General features: G+C 48.5%; 1 protein-coding gene across 5 annotated transcripts in view; it reads right to left on the minus strand.

Annotated features, from left to right (window-relative positions):
- The window catches only part of SUSD1 (sushi domain containing 1), a 143337-nt gene that overhangs the window by 104439 nt on the left and 21647 nt on the right, over positions 1-17251 (minus strand). For all 5 annotated transcript variants that reach the window (XM_070055604.1, XM_070055600.1, XM_008252259.4 and 2 more), the window contains exons 3-5: positions 16188-16343; positions 1654-1806; positions 843-1022 (exon numbers count right to left, since the gene is read on the minus strand). In XM_070055604.1, the coding sequence (XP_069911705.1) occupies positions 843-1022; positions 1654-1806; positions 16188-16343 (489 nt within the window). The remainder of the gene's footprint in view (positions 1-842; positions 1023-1653; positions 1807-16187; positions 16344-17251) is intronic.

Here is a 17251-nt window from a genome sequence, read left to right on the forward strand (position 1 = left end):
AACTACAGAACATTAGAAGCATGAGGGTTTTACACTTGTCCAAGTGAATAGATTTGAAAACCTGAAAGAAATAGATCATTATCTGGGAATACCCAAATTGCCAAAATTGGCTCAAAAAGGAATTTAAACATACCGGGAACTATAGAAAGAATGTTTAAAGCAACCCAAGACCTACCAAGAAATGTTGACAGTAATCCAAGTACCACAACTGGATGGTTTTCCAGGTGAAGTTTTCAAAGTTTTTATTAATTCTGTTTATCATGTTCCAGAAAATAGAGAGGGAAAATGGTTTTACATTCTTTTCCCAAAATTCAGAATAACACTGTTATCAAACCAAACAGAAATGGCACAGAAATAGAAAACAATCTTAGGAATATCACACAAAAATTCTAGTTAAATTTAGCAAATATAACCCAGACTAAAGGAACAAAACACCAAAGACCAGTAAAATTCATTCTAGCAGTCAGTGCCGATCATTATGGGGAAATAATGTTTAAAAGGAGAAAAAATATATAATCACCTTCCTACATGCTGTATCCAAAAGATATGTGATAAAAATAACTTATTTCTGATAAAAAAAAAAAAAAGCTCATCCTAAAATGGGAATGGATGGATGTATTCCTGAGATTGTGTGTGGGTGTGTGTGTGTATGTGGCCTAAAACTAGTAATTATTCCTAGTATTATTCCTGAAAATACCAAAAGAATCAATTGAAAACCTATTAGAAACAAATTGGATTTACTGGCTTGATACAATGCACTTACTACCCCACAGCAGAATTGAGAGAGAAAGATGAACGACCCCAGATAGGATAAGCTGGGAACTGAACTTTCAGATACTCACCTTGGCAGTATAATTTGGGGGTCTCCCATGTACCCAAGGCTGTGCAGCTTGAAACTGTGTCTTTGGTGGCACTGAAAAATCCATCTTTGCAGGCATAATGAACCTGGCTGCCCAGCCGAGAGGTGAAATTTCCTACAATGTAGCCATATGGGACTTCGGGAGGGGTGCCACAGTCTATTTCTGAAAATAAATTTATGTCAAATTCCTTAGCCTGTGAATGGGAATCGTGAGAACTCACAGTCTCGCTCCACCTGGACCCACTGCCCACAGACAGCCCGCCGTATCTGAAGTACACGGGTTCAGGTCCACACTTCTGGGTGTGTTTCCAATGAGTGTCCTTATCTAGTCCTCTGGCCTACCATAGATATTTGCTTATCTATATATGCACAAAGCTGAAAGAATCTAGCCATCAACCCCCCTGAGCTCATACAAACAGGAGCCTAGTCCAAGGAAGTAGAAAATCTGAATTGCAAAATATATACCTTAAGACACACGTGCCTTTATCATGTTCAGGGTCACTCTGGACGTAGGTCCTTAACAGATCGGTGGTGCTTACTCCCTAAGGCGGTTGTTACTATGACAACAGTTATTGGCTGCTCACCCTCCCTGAAGTTGGCTAAGTTTAGCCTCTATAACAGGGTCCCTTCTATCTTGAGGCTCCCTTTTGCTTTGTTTTGTAGGTTGTACAAATTACAAAGAAGGGATCATCTCCACCCATATCCCCAACACAGATCAACAAACACCAGAGCCGGGGAAAGTCACCATCCACAGAACCTCACCCGGAGATGCTGCATCCCCGGCAGAAACCCACCTGTGCACAGTGTGGCGTCTCTGGCTGGGTGGTAAGGCGAGGGCCCATTCTTGGGCAAATACCCATCCATACAGTGGCATTCAAAGCTCCCCTGAGTGTTCACGCAGCGTCCTCCGTGCCTGCACAGGCCAGAAACTTCACACTCATCGATGTCTTGAGACCCATCCCGAACATGAGAAGAGAAAAATAGAAAAAGCAAAATAAGGGGGAACATGGCGACAGTTATGTTCTCACATCCTCAGTCTCTCCTTCTAAGTGAATGCATTTGTTTGCAATCGAACCATGAATTTCATTTTACTCATTAAGGGTTCTCACATATCCTTCACACTTGGGGCATTCAAAACATACAAAGTGCTCAATAAAATATCTGTTGATGTGTTCTGGCAATTGACAAAAACCAACAACCATCACCATTCCCCAACAAAAAGTGTGCTAAAAAATTTCAATTCCTGGGGCCAGCATTGTGGCACAAGTTGGTTAAGCCATCACCTGCAACACGGTCAACCCATATAGGTGCCAGTCTGAGTCCCCGCTGATCCACTTCTGATCCAGCTCGTTGCTAATGAGCCTGGGAAAGCAGCAGAAGATGGTCCAAGTGCTTGGGTCTCTGCACCCACATGGGAGACTCAGATGGAGTTCCAGGCTCTTGGCTTCGGCTTGGCCCAGCCACTTGGGGGGTGAACTAATGGGTAGAAGCAATCTCTCTCTCTCTCTTCCCTGTTTCTCCCTCCCTCTCTTTCTGTAACTCTTCCTTTCAAATAATGAATAAATAAATTTATTTAATGTGGCTCTATTAAAACTCATTCTATTTTTTAATGTTTATTTTTGTTCTTAGAGCACAAACATCTCATCGTTCACACTGATCACTGTTTGAAAAGCAGCAGTTCAGGGCCGGCACCCATGGCTCACTAGGCTAATCCTCCACCTTGCAGCGCCGGTACACCAGGTTCTAGTCCCGGTTGGGGCGCCGGATTCTGTCCCGGTTGCCCCTCTTCCAGGCCAGCTCTCTGCTGTGGCCAGGGAGTGCAGTGGAGGATGGCCCAAGTGCTTGGGCCCTGCACCCCATGGGACACCAGGAGAAGCACCTGGCTCCTGCCATCGGATCAGCGCGGTGCGCCGGCCGTGGCGGCCATTGGAGGGTGAACCAACGGCAAAGGAAGACCTTTCTCTGTGTCTCTCTCTCTCACTGTCCACTCTGCCTGTCAAAAAAATAAAATAAATAAATAAAAATTAAAAAAAAAGAAAAGCAGCAGTTCAGTCAATTGCTGCAGGTTCCTACAGAGGCCCCAATTCTGATCAACCTGTACCTTCAGTGCAGCCAACTCTGGGGAACTCCGTGAGAGACGGCCTCCAACATGGCTGCCAACAAGCCCACCAGCCCTTTCTCACAATGGCCACTTCTCTTCTTCCATCAGGCATGAAACTACCTCCCCTGGGGCTGCTCCTGACACTGGCTCAGGCCAAGAGAATGTAGCCGAAGTGGCACTGTGCCTTTTGGATTTAGGCCTAACAAGTCTGCCAGCTCCTTCCTCCCTCCTCCTAGAATGTTGTGGCCATGGCTGCAGGTGCAGGCCCGTGTGTTAGGGAGAGAGGTTAGGTCAGTCAGAGAGGCCCTGGAGATGAGGCACCAAGGGAGGAGAGAGGCCACTGGGAGGGCAGAGTGCCTTGGGCAACAGCCAGCAGCAACCTGCCAGACCAGCCCAAGCACCGGCTGAATGTCTCCTCCGAAGGGACTCAAGGCACAGCCATGAACCAGAACTATCCGGTCAAACTGTGGGATTGAGGAAAACAAGAAATGGTCAGCGTGTTAAGCCATTCAGTGCAGGGGCAAGTGTGGGCAGCAGGTAATGCAGCAATAAATAACCAAGACCCCTCTGACATAAGAACAGACGCACAGAGGCTGGCGCTGAGGCCTACGGGGTTAGGCTTCTGCTTGCAGAGCCGGCATCCCACATGGGCACTGGTTCAAGTCCTGGCTGCTCCACTTCCAATCTAGCTCTCTTTTTATGGCCTGGGAAAGCAGTAGAAGATGGCCCAAGTGCTTGGGCCCCTGCACCCACGTGGGAGACCAGGAAGAAGCTCCTGGCTTCGGATCAGCCCAGCTCCAATTGTTGCAGCCATTTGGGGAGTGAACCAACAGATGGCAGATCTCTCTCTCTCTCTGCCTCTTTCTGTAACTGCCTTTCAAGTAAAGAAATAATCTTTAAAGAGGGAGAGAGGGGAGAGGGGAGAGGGGAGAGGGAACTCCTGAGAAAATAATGAAATCTTGGAAATTGAAACAGGAATGCCAAAAATAACTCAACAGAGACACTGAATAGGAAGCTGCTCGCTGCTGGAAGACAGATTTGCAAGCCCCAACTTGAGAAATTCTCCAAAAACAAAGGGAAAAAAGGAGAAGTTATGGGACACAGAAATTATGGGATGTGAACAAAATGTTATGGGGACAGACTTAAAATATTCAACATCTAGTTAAGGGGAACTGCAGAAGAGACGGGAGTGGAGGTTCAATCATCTCAAAGGAGGGAAAAGCCCTTTGTTTGTAATCCAAGTCTATGTGGACATTTAAGGTAAGAGGCATGGACACTGGAAAATGAACGCTGCTCTCCTGAGGATAACACAGGGCTTTGGCTGAAAACTGAAACTTAGACCTGGCCACTAGGCCCCAGAGCAGTGTTGACCATACTTGTCTTCCTGCAGTTTCTCTCTCTCTCTCTCTCTCTCTCTCTCTCTCTCTCTCTCTCCCTCCCTGGAGCTCCCTCACCCACCTCCAGGTTCTGGGGTTCCCTAGGCCCAGCCCCAGCGTGTTCACGCCCTGGGGTGCAGGACTCCCAGCCCAGGTAGAAAAGGCCGAGGGATGGCTGCGAGGGAAGGCAGTCTTTGACAGAAGTACACGAACTGTGTGAAAACCTCAGCCTCACACAAATGCTCCCTGTCGTGTGACCCTGCCACACGAAGTCTCCTGAACACGCAAATCTACACAGCTAGAACGCGGGCCAGTGGTGGCCTAGGACAGCCGCAGGAAGGGGGAGTACCGATGCATATGGGGTTTCTTCTGGGGATGATGGGAACGCTCCATTGTTAGTTTATAGCGATATGTGTAGATGTCCATGAATATATGTTGGGGTTTCCAAAAGTCTGTGGAGGGGCAGGCATTTAGCCTGGTAGTTAGGACTCGTGTCCCAAATCAGAGGGCATGGGTCTGAGTCCCTGTGGCTCTGACTCCTGACTGCAGCTTCCGGCCAGTGCAGACCCTGGGAGGCAGCAATGATGGCTCAAGTAGCTGAGTTCCTGGCATCCACCTGGGAGACCTGGATGGAGTTGCCAGCTCCCGGCTTCAGCCTGGCCAATCCTACCTATCACAGGCATTTAGGGAGTGAATCAGCAAATGGAAGTGTTCATTTTCTCTCTCTCCCTGCTTCCCTCTCTATGTGTGTGTGTGTGTGTGTGTCTCACAAATTTAAAAAATTAATGGGAAAATGGAATTAACTTTTGGTATAAAAAGTTAGAAATCTGGGATTGGCACTGTGGTGTAGTGGGTAAAGCCGCTGCCTGCAGTGCCAGCATCCCCTATGGGCACCAGTTAGAGTCCCAGCTGCTCTACTTCTGATCCAGCTCTCTGCTATGGCCTGGGAAAGCAGTAGAAGATGGCCCAAGTCCTTGGGCCCCTTCACCTGTGTGGGAGATCCAGAAGAAGCCCCTGGATTGGTTGGGCCCTGCTCTGGCTATTACAGCCATTTGGGGAGTGAACCAGAGGATGGAAGACTTCTCTCTCTCTCTTTCCCTCTGCCTCTCTATAACTCTGCCTTTTAAAAAAATGAATAATTTTTTTTAAAAGTTCAAAATCTATGCATAATTGTTCTATAAAAATATGTCCTAGGGGGCCAGCATTGTGGCACTCCATATGGGCGCCGACTGTTGTAGCTATCTGGGCAGTGAACCAGCAGGTGGAAGATTCTCCCTCTTTCTCTCTTTATAACTCTTTCAAAATAAATAAATCTTTCAAAAAAAATTCTAAAAGTACTGAATTACATACTTTAAATGAGTACATTTTAGCAAATGTCAACGAAGTCATTTTTTTAAAGAAAAATCAAAATCACTCTGAATCCCATGAAACAAGAGAAACATCCACAGACCCCCTAAAGAAAACAAATGATCTTCTGTGATGAGAAACCCTGCCTGACCCAGGTCTTCTTGTCAGAAACACTGAACTCTGCACAGCCATGGGGTAACATTTATAGAGTTCTAAGGAGAACACAACAAACATCACGCTCTGTTAAGCAAAGAAATGACATTTTAGAACATGAAAGATCTTAGGAATTACACCACTGACATTTCTTTTCTAAAAAAAAAAATTGGAGAAAATACTCCAGCAGTGGAAAATATCAGAGTAAACAGTGTCCAGACACAACAAAGAGTTAGGGAAAATGAGACCCATAAAACAGAGCTTAAAAGTCACTGATAATAGAATCGTGGAGTCTGGGGTAATTATTCTGAAAGGATTATTAAAGTAGAATAAATAGGAGCCGGCCGCTGTGGCATAGTGGGCTAAGCCTCAGCCTGCAGCACCAGCATTCCACGTGGGTACCAGTTCGTGTCCCGGCTGCTCCTCTTCCAATACGGTTCCCTGCTATGGCCTGGGAAAGCAGAAGATGGCCCACGTGCTTGGGCCCCTGCACTCGCATAGGAGACCTGGAACAAGCTGCTAGCTCCTGGCTTCAGATCAGCCCAGCTCCAGCTGCTATGGCCATTTCGAGAGTGAACCAGTGAATGGAAGGCCTTTTTGTCTGTCTCTCCCTCTCTCTGTAGCTCTACCTCCAGATAAATAAATAATTTTTTTTTGGAAAAAAAAGGATAATAAGCAAAGTAAAATCAGCATCATTCTACCAATTGTAGAGATGAAGGCAACACTGAAGAAGCCTAAGGGGGGTCTTAGATGTGACTCATCGTTCCAGCTTAGAAAGATTGTTTTTTAACTATTTTCTTTTTTAACACATAAACTTTTATTTATTTATTGGGAAGAGAGAGAGTACACTCTTCAAATGCCCAGATCAAGGCTGGGTGCCAGAAATTCAATCCAGGTTTCCTACATGGGTGTTAGGGGTTACTCGGGCTGCCTCCCAGAGTTGGCAGTGGCAGGAAGGTGGAATCAGGAGCTGGGGGCAAACGTCAAATCCAGGTACCCCAATCTGGGGTGCAGGATCTAGGCCAAACACCCATGCCTTAGCAAGATATTTATTAGTATTATTATTAAAGTTCCAGTTAGGAATCTGCTCTCTCTAGCTCTACATAAGAAAATTTTCTGCAACTTTATCCAAGCCACCAGTGAAATTATTCAACATACCAGGGACAGAGATACAGCTTGTCCACCTGTCCCAGACATCTTAAAAATAATGAATGGAAATGAATGTAGGATTTTTCAGTAGGTCTCTAAAAATGAGCAGCACAAGTCCTTGTTGGGGGAGTCAGGGCTGAGCGCAGTGGTATGGGAAAGACCTGGGACTTTGGGACACCGATCGGCTTTGCATGAGTCACTGAAATCACTAACCAGCGTGCTTTGTACACAGTCACTCAACAACCTAATAACAATAATTGTTATAATGATCATTAATAACAGTAATTCCTGCACGCCATCTTCTACATGTCTAGCCCCGTTCCAAACACTTCCACTATGTATTATTGTTTATTTTCACCTGTTTAATCCTCACAACAACCCCATGAGGTCAGTACATCACCCCCTCTGTTTTTACAAATGAAGCAACTGAAGCACAGACTTGCTTAAGTGACGACACTCTGCTGGGGTCCCAGGGCCCTCCCCACTGGCTCTAGTCGATGTTTTCCACTGCCAGCACGGGCTTGGGAGCCAAACAGACCCAGGTTTGAAAATTGATTCTGCCACTTGTCAGCTGTACTTGACACAGTGTGTCCCTTAACCTTTGTAAACCTCTGTAGGGTGAAGCTAATTATAGAAGGGTGTTTGGTGGGGATTACCTAAGACACAAGCGGACAGCACTTAGTGCAGTGCCTGGCAGATAGGAAGCCCTCAATGACGTGAGCTGTGAGCGCTCCAGGAAAGGCCCTCGCCTCTTCTCTGACTCACGCCCCCCGGAACACCAGCTGCTCCGTCACAGTCCAGGTCCAAGCTGGGCAGACACACGTTCCCAAGGGTCCCTGGCTGGGCCTGGGAAGTGGCCACATGGCTTGTTCCACTAGATCTGAATGTTCCAAGACAGAAGCAAACACTATTTCAAGTTCTGTCTACACTGTTAGGTTTGTGTTACTTTATGTAAGTGGAAGCTTTCATTGCGTACATTTTATCTCTGGCTTGTTTCACTCAACATAAAGTTTGTTCTTTAAGATGCCATAGACAGGAGTGTCAATTGGTAAAGTCAACAACAGGAGTCACTGTGCACTTACTCCTCATGTAGGATCTCTGTCCTTAATGTGCTGTGCATTGAGATTTAATGCTATAATGAGTACTCAAATAATATATTTCACTTTGTGTTTCTATGGGGGTGCAAACTGTTGAAATCTTTACTTAATGCATACTAAACTGATCCTCTGTAAAAAAAAAAAAAAAAAGAAAAGAAAAGAAAAGAAACTATCAACTCCCAACTTGACTCTCACTGGGATTAAACATGACAATAGGTCTGATCTGATTTCATCATCATTAAAAAAAATCATCTATTATTTTTCACTTTATGTTTCTGTGTGGGAGCAAACTGTTGAAATCCTTACTTAATGTATACTAAGCTGATCTTCTGTATATTAAGATAATCGAAAATGAATCTTGATGTGAATGGAAGGGGAGAGGGAGTGGGAAAGGGGAGGGTTGTGGGTGGGACGGTATGGGGGGGAAGCCATAGTAATCCATTATTCGTACTTTGGAAACGTATATTCATTAAATAAAAGTTAAAAAAAAAAAAAAAAAGATTTATTTATTTATTTGAAAGGCAGATTGAGAGAAAGGGGGAGAGACAGAAAGAGATATTTTCTATCTACTGGTTCATTCCCCAAATGGCCACAATGGCCAAGGCTGGGCCAGGCTGAAGCTAGGAGCCAGGAGTCTCTTCTGGGTCTCCCATGTGGGTACAGGGGCTCAAACACTTGGGCCATCTTCCATTGCTTTCCCAGGTCACAGCAGGAAGGTGGATTGGAAGTGCAGCAACCAGGACTTGAACCAGTGCCTATGTTGGATGCCAGCATCATGGTGGCCTAATCCATTATACCACAACACCAGCCCTCAACACAAAGTTTTTAAGATTCCTCCCCATTATGTATCAACAGCTAGTTCCTTTTAGTTGCTGAGTAGTATTGCACTGTGTAAATGTGGCACATTTATTGATTTCCCCTTCCTGTTAATAGACATTTCGGCTGCTTCCAGTTTGGGTTATGTTGAACTTTCAAACACAAGTCTCCTCGGAGAGTATATCTACACTTCTTTCAGATTACATTTATTTTTATTGAAATGGAAAGATCACCACGTGGTGGAAATGCAGTGAAAGTTGCGTGTCGTATTTCCCGGAGGCAGATACGGAGAAGACACCGTGTACTGCAGAAGAGAAACATCAGACTGCAGAGCAGTGAACGCGTCGTCACTTCATATGATCAGTGTAAAATTATGAGGGCAGGGCGTGCATAGAGGCACCTGCACAGACTTACTGAGCTCTCTGAGTTGTTGCATCTGGGTGCATCTTAGTGATTTCTTTTTCTTTTTTTAATAAGCAGGGGAGAAAAACTATAGACCTTTGTGTGTCCAGCAAATATTGATTTATTCTTCTGTCTCCTTTTGGGAAGAAAAATCATAGATCATTACAATCACAACTAAATGGGGAAGATGGTTGATCTAGCAATTAAGCTGCCACTTGGATTACTTGCCACCCATACTGGAGTGCCTGGGTTCGAGTCTCGGCTCCACTCACTGCTCCAGCTTCCTGCTATTGTGCACCCTGGGAGGCAGCAGGTAATGGAGGCTCAAGTACTTGGGTCACTGCTCCTCATCTGAGAGGCCAAGACTGAGTTCCTGGCTTCCGGCTGCAGCCTGGCCCAGTCCCAGCTGTTGTAGGCACTTGGGGAGTAAACCAGCAGAAGAGGGATTCTCTCTCTCTCTCTCTCTCTCTCTTTCTCTCTGTGCTTTTCAAATAAAGAATTTTTTTTTTTAAGAACTACATGCTCACTCAGCTCTACTTCATTCCAGAGCCCCACCCAGGGTAACAGCTCCATATTTCTTGAGACCTAACTGTGGTGGACAAGCACACGTGTACACCTGAGACCCTGCTCAGAGACATACTGGTTATGAAAGAGCCTGGACTCCAAGGGCTGGATGTTGCCTCCACAATTTTGCCAACAATGATAGTTTTCTTAGGAAGATCTATTTTAGAGAGAGTTCGGAAGCAGACATGAGTCCAGATGCTGGTATTAATTACTCCTTCCAAAAGTTTCAGAGTGGAATGAAAATGAACCCTGTAGCCGGCGCCGTGGCTCACTAGGCTAATCCTCCGCCTTGCGGCGCTGGCACACCGGGTTCTAGTCCCGGTCAGGGCACCGGCTTCTGTCCCGGTTGCCCCTCTTCCAGGCCAGCTCTCTGCTGTGGCCAGGGAGTGCAGTGGAGGATGGCCCAGGTCCTTGGGCCCTGCACCCCATGGGAGACCAGGAGAAGCACCTGGCTCCTGCCATTGGATCAACGGATCAACACGGTGCACCCGCCGCAGTGCACCGGCCGCAGCACGCGGGCCAAGGCGGCCATTGGAGGGTTAACCAACGGAAAAGGAAGACCTTTCTCTCTGTCTCTCTCTCTCTCTCACTGTCCACTCTGCCTGTCAAAAAAAAAAAAAAAAGAAAAGAAAAGAAAAAGAAAATGAACCCCCGTATACAGGTTTCACTCTACTCAACAGGGCCTGGGGACAAACGCTGGGATGTGCACAGCCTTGAGCAAGTCACATGAGGCAAGAGTCAACCACAGGAGAAGCCAGCAGTGGCGGGGGCTCGGGCACTGCTCCCTCCCTCCCAGAGGAAGAATGGCAGCTTGGGCACGGCCGCTGGCACATTAGGGGGCGGAGCCTGGGTTTAACTGTCCTTTGGCCTCTCTCCCCTTCCTAGGAGCTGCTGGGGCAGCAGCAGGAGCCGGATGTCCTCGCTAAGTAGGAGTCGGGCAAGGAGCCACAGGTTACGAGTGCTGCTCTGTGCAGGAGGGGGCAACGCCCTGTGTGAGCTTTCCCTTGAGTTTGCCTTTCCTTGCTTCCTCCTCCTTTCAGAGCAGTAAAACATGGACGCTTTCAGATAGAACCCAGGGGCCAACGCATGCTCCATGAAGCCTCCCAGCATCCTATATGGGCGCCAGTTGGAGTCCCAGCTGCTCCACTTCCGATCCGGCTCTCTGCTACGGCCTGGAAAAGCAGTAGATGATGGCCCAAATCTTGGGCCCCTGCACCCACGTGGGAGACTCAGAAGAAGTTCCTGGCTCCTGTATTCAAATTGGTTCAGGGGGGACAATGCTGTGGCACAGCGGGTTAATGCCTTGGCCTGAAGTGCCGGCATTCTATATGGGCGCTGGTTCTAATCCTGGCTGCTCCACTTCCTATCCAGCTCTCTGCTATGGCCTGGGAAAGCAGTAGAAGATGGCCCAAGTCCTTGGACCCCTGCATCCACCTGGGAGACCCAGAAGAAGGTCCTGGCTCCTGGCTTCAAATTGGCTCAGAAACAGCCATTGCAGCCATTTGGAGAGTGAACCAGCAGATGGAAGACCTCTCTCTCTCTGTCTCTCCCTCTCTCTGTCTGTAACTGTGCCTCTCAAATAAATAAATCCTTTAAAAATAAATAAATTAAAAAGCTAAAACTCAGCTGAGGCAAAGGACTGGATTTGGGGAGCAAAGTTCCATTTGGAGAAAGCCCTGGGGAAACCTCAGGATGGCCACAAGCTGCCAGACATCCCCACGGCGAGCAAGCTGAATCCCGGTGGGACAACACTGGGCTGAGGCCACAGTGGGCTGCTCCCGAACCCAAAACATCAGGCGCTCAGAAGCCTGGGGACAGTAGCTCACAGGGAGCCTGAGGCCTATGCCCTGGGGGAGAAACCAACAGACTGAAGCTGGTGTTGAGGGTAAGGATCAAAGGCCTTGACCCCACCCTAGGTACAGGCTGTGGGTACAAGCTGTGCGCAGGAGGATTTAGGAGTTCATGAATGGCAAAGTACACATGCCCTCCAGGTTCATGTTGGGCTTTGCCCCATTTCTCAGCCAAACAGGTGCTGTTACATTTCTCCAGATGCACGGGCACCAGTCCCTGATAGTGTAGGAGACAAACCTGGGAAACAGAATGTCACTGCTGCCATCAGTCAGGGTGAACGCCTGAATCTGAACTCACCTTGCAGCTGCCAGCAGCCCCTGCTAGGGCCATGCCTATCTGAGTCACAGGGGTAGGAAAATGACAAACCCAAGCTTTCTGCCCACACCAGTCTCCTTTCTCTCCACTCACTCTCAGTCTGCCCAAGTCAACACCTGCACACAGGAGGTGACACGGAGCTGCCGGCCCTGGGTGGGGTTCTTGGCAGCCCTGGAGACCAGAACACCTGCTGATTCCAGAACTGCCTGGAATCATCCCTGCAACTGTTAGGGCGACCTCCAAAGAGGCCTACGTCCAGCAGGCTCCCGAACTTGACTTCCACTCTGCAAAGCCCAATAAACGCCTGGATGCAGGGCTCCTTGGGATCCAGGCAGTAGGACTCCCATCCTACAGTTCAAGACAAACACCGGGTATTGGCTGATATCCCAAAACCTGCTGAGCTCTAGCCCAGCTACAGTCCACCGAGGACTCCCTGCCACCCGTGACTCCAAAAGAAACTCACTTTCATCAAGAAAAGTCATGCACCAGCTTTTTTTTTTTTTTTTTTTTGACAGGCAGAGTGGACAGTGAGAGAGAGAGACAGAGAGAAAGGTCTTCCTTTTGCCGTTGGTTCACCCTCCAATGGCAGCCGCGGCCGGCACACCGCACTGATCCAAAGCCAGGAGCCAGGTGCTTCTCCTGGTCTCCCATGGGGTGCAGGGCCCAAGCACTTGGGCCATCCTCCACTGCACTCCTGGGCCACAGCAGAGAGCTGGCTTGGAAGAGGGGCAACCGGGACAGAATCCGGCGCCCCGACTGGGACTAGAACCTGGTGTGCCAGCGCCGCAAGGCGGAGGATTAGCCTAGTGAGCCACAGCACCAGCCAAGCACCAGCTTTTACAAAGGATGACTGGAGGCCACAAAAAGAAAGATGGTGGGAATGACTCCCAGCGGCCACGGGGCTTCATCTGGAGGTGATGAGAGTGTTCTGAAATGAAAGAGCGAGGGTGGCAGCATAGCTTTGGGCATATGGAAAATACCACTAACTGTGCACTTCAGAAGAGTGAATCTTCGCGGGGCAGGTCATTGTGGCACAGCAGGTGTAGTCTGGCTTGGGACACTCACATCCCATTGCAGAGTGCTGGCTTGAATCCCAGCTGTTCAGTGCTTCCAATCCAGCTCCTTGCTCATGCTCCTGACAGGCAGCAGATGATGGCTCAAGTGTTTGGGCCCCTCCATACTCACGTGGGAGACATGGATGGAGTTCCTGGCTCCTCGCTTCAGCCTGGCCCTAGCTGTTGTGGGTATTTGGGGACACAAGGAAGAACTGTGTGTGTGTGTGTGTGTGTGTGTAGAAGGGGGTCACTCTACCTTTCAAATAAAATAAATATTTTTAAAGTAGTATTTTTAAAAAAGAGTGACTGTCATAGCAAATCATATCTCAGTGTTTAAGGGGTAGGGGTCGCTACATAATTGCAAGAAGCAGAGCCTTGATCAGGATTTCCCTCCCAGAAGATGAACACCTCTCCAGCTCCTGCATACAACATTTTCCAATCCTTCCTCCCCACCTCCTCCTGATCCCCCTGGAACTAGCCCGATAAACACACAGCTGTGGGTTTTCCTCACAAAACCCCACAGCCTTGAACACACAACTGCAGGTGTCATATCCTCCAGAAAGCCCCCCTGACACCTTTCTCACTGCCAGGATGAGCGATCCCCACCCCTGGACCCCAGAAAATGTCTCTGGCTTAGCTGTGGCTGACACTGTACATGGAAGATAGCTGTCCGCCTGTCACCTCTCACTAGCACAGCCTTGGCACGCAAGTAGTCACCGGAGATGCGTGCTGAATGACCTGAATTTGTGTTGACAGCATCACCTTGCAAGTTTTCTTTCCACTAGCTTCTTTCCTACTTCACATGCATGATCTAATACTGCAACGTGATCCTGATGCAACCAGCAATTTACTACCTAAACCAACAGGATACTGTAAAATGCCTTCTCTGAGGTTCATTCCCACCAAGAATAAATCAAATGTGTCCTTTGAGGGATTTTACCTTGGTACAGGTCAAGAGGGAGAATGGATCAGACTGACAGAATCTCTACTTCTGGTGGGTAGGAAGACAAAACACACTCTCTCTTCCTTTTCACCAAAAGCCTTTAAACATCACAAAGCCTTGAAGCAGCATCACTAAGTCTGTAAAAACTATTTTAGAACCAGAAATCCTTTCCTCTTCATGACTGTGCAAATATTTTCTTAGAACATTAGGGAGGGGCCAGCACTGTGGCATAGCAAGTTAAGCCACCATCTATAGCACCAGCATCCTACATGGGCTCTGGTTCAAGTCCCAGTTACTCCACTTCCGATCCAGCTCTCTGCTAATGCACCTGGGAAAGCAGCAGAAGATGGTCCAAGTCCTTGGGCCCTTGCATCCATGTAGAAGACCCAGAAGAAGCTCCTACCTCTTTGCCACTGTATTTGGGGAATGAACCAGTGGATGGAAGACCTCTCTCTCTCTCTCTCTCTCTCTGACTCTCCCTCTCTCCCTATAACTCTACCTTTCAAAATAAATTAAATAAGTCTTAAAAAAATTAATCAGGGAACTACATAGAGCTATATTACCAAGACATGCTGTATATTGAGTTCAGATCACAGAGGAGCTACCAAAATTAGGAGGGCTTTGCCACTCCTTGTATTTGACCAACACATGCCCAGAAATCTGACCAGCAAAGCCCCTGAGGTCCAGAACGACACAGAAACAGCTATTCCCCCTCATTCAGCTCACACCCATGCAAGGCAAGACCATGCCTCCAACAGGCTCAGCACGTGCCCAGCCATGGGCCCCAGCAGGTGGTTTGCTCAGAGCTGGTGTATGCCCCACCTGTGGTTACAGGAACATGAAGTTAGGACACCATCCCTCAAGTGTCCCTGCTCAGTGTTCATTATTGCAAATGTCCAAATACACAGAAGAGAAAAATGGTTTTTGTTTTTGTTTTTTTGACAGGCAGAGTGGACAGTGAGAGAGAGAGACAGAGAGAAAGGTCTTCCTTTTGCCATTGGTTCATCCTCCAATGGCCGCCGCAGCCGGCGCGCTGTGGCCAGCACACCGCACTGATCCAAAGGCAGGAGCCAGGTACTTATCCTGGTCTCCCATGGGGTGCAGGGCCCAAGCACGTGGGCCATCCTCCACTGCACTCCTGGGCCACAGCAGAGAGCTGGCCTGGAAGAGGGGCAACCGGGACAGAATCTGGCGCCCCGACCAGGACTAGAACCCGGTGTGCCGGCACCGCAAGGCAGAGGATTAGCCTAGTGAGCCGCGGCACCAGCTGAAAAATGGTATTAAAATGAACTCCCACAGACCAACCATCCAAGATTCAATAGTTGTTCACCTTTTACTGTTGAAGTATCCCACAGAGACAGGCATTAGGCCTGCTGCTTGGGATGTCCACTTCCCATATTGGAAGGCCTTGATTTGAGCCCCAGCTCCATTCATGATTCCAGCTTCCTGCTACTGTGCCTGTGCACCTTGGGAGGCAGCAGGTGACAGCTAAAGTAACTGGGTTCCTGTCCCCCAAATCAGAGACATGGATGGAGTTCCTGGCTCCTGGCTCCTGGCTCCTGGCTCCTGGCTCCTGGCTCCTGGCTCCTGGCTCCTGGCTTTGGCCTTGCCCAGCCACTGCAAGCATCTGAGGAGTGAACCAGTGAATGGGATCTCTCTCCCTCTCTCTCCATGCTTGAATAAATAAAATAAAAATTTTAAATGAGTCTTGAAAAGACTTTTTAATTTTTTTTACATTTATTTATTTTGAAAGGCAGAGTTACAGAGAGAGAGGAGAACACACAGACAGACCTTTCATCTGGGGGTTTACTCCCCAAATAGCTGCAATGGCCAGAGCTGGGCCAGGCCAAAGCCAGGAGCCAGGAGCTTCATCCAGGTCTCCCATATGGGTGGCAGGAGCACAAACGCTTGAGCCATCTCCTGCTGCTTTTCCCAGGTGCATTAGCAGGGAGCTGGATCAGAAGCAGAGCAGACAAGACTGGAACCACACTCCTATACGGATGCAGGAGTCCCAAGCAGTAGCTTAACCTGCTGCACCGCGATGCTGGCCCCTAGATTTCCTTATAGGAGAGTCCCTCCTTAAACCACTGCTTGTCCAGGCCCTGCCTGTCCCCCCACCCACTGGGATACTGTCCTGCCGGCAGCCCCCTCTTGAGTACCTGTGCAGAAGGTGCCGTCATTGGGAATGAATGTCTTGTTGTTGTTTGTGGCTCGATAGCCTCCCAGGCAAACGCAGTAGAAAGCACCAGGGGTGTTGTGGCAAGATGTGTGGTTCCCGCAGACCACAGTGGCTCCAAACTGACACTCATCTTTGTCTGTGGGCACAAAGAGACTGAATTCACACCAGGCCCTACAAGCCGCCTGCTCTCCTCCCCACCCCCACCCCAGGGCCCCAGGCTCAGGAACCCATGCCCTGGGGGGACAGCGCCAAGGTTCACTCCCCCTGCACAGTTCCCTGCACTGCACTTCCCCAGCCAGAAGACACGGGCTCTTCATGGTTATGCACCAGTTGTCTATGAAGCCTCAAGGGAAACACAGCATCCCAATCTGGCAACCCATGCAACTGGGGGTGGGCAGTGATGCCTACCATGCCAGCATCCATTTGGCCACTGGTTCGTGTGCCCACGTGCTGGCTGCTCCACTTCCAAATCCAGCTCCCTGCTAATGACCTGGGAAAGCAGCAGAAAAAGCTCAAGTGTTTGAGCCTCTGCCACCCCTGTGGGAGACCCGGATGACATTCTTGGCTTCTGGCTTCAGCCTGGCTATCTGGGGAGCGAAGCAGCAGATGGAAAATCTCTTTCTCTACCTTTCCCTCTCTCTCTGTAACTCTGCTTTCAAATAAATAAGGTTTTTTTTTTTAATCTACGAATGAATTATTACCAAAAAAAAATTTGTTTTTAATCTTGTCCCAGGTCTGGGGAAACAAACCCAGCTGAATCCCACTTTTCCATCTCAGCAGTTCTCCTGGCTTTTCCTGAAAGCCAGAGTCGGAAGATGTTGCATCCAGTGATTAACTGGCAAAATTGTTAGTTCTGAGGTCCTGGGAAACACAATGGAATTAGCGCTGAGGTCTCATCCGGGAGCGAGGCTAATATTGCGGCAGGAATAGCTCATGCTAATGGTCAGTGACCCATGAGTAATGTCCGCCACCCAGGGGGAGGCGGGGCTGGAACACAAAGGCGAGGGAGCCCACAGTCCACAGTGGTCTTTTTGTTTTTGTTTG

This window comes from Oryctolagus cuniculus, chromosome 1, assembly GCF_964237555.1.
Source record: "Oryctolagus cuniculus chromosome 1, mOryCun1.1, whole genome shotgun sequence".
NCBI classification, from domain to species: Eukaryota; Metazoa; Chordata; class Mammalia; order Lagomorpha; family Leporidae; genus Oryctolagus; species Oryctolagus cuniculus.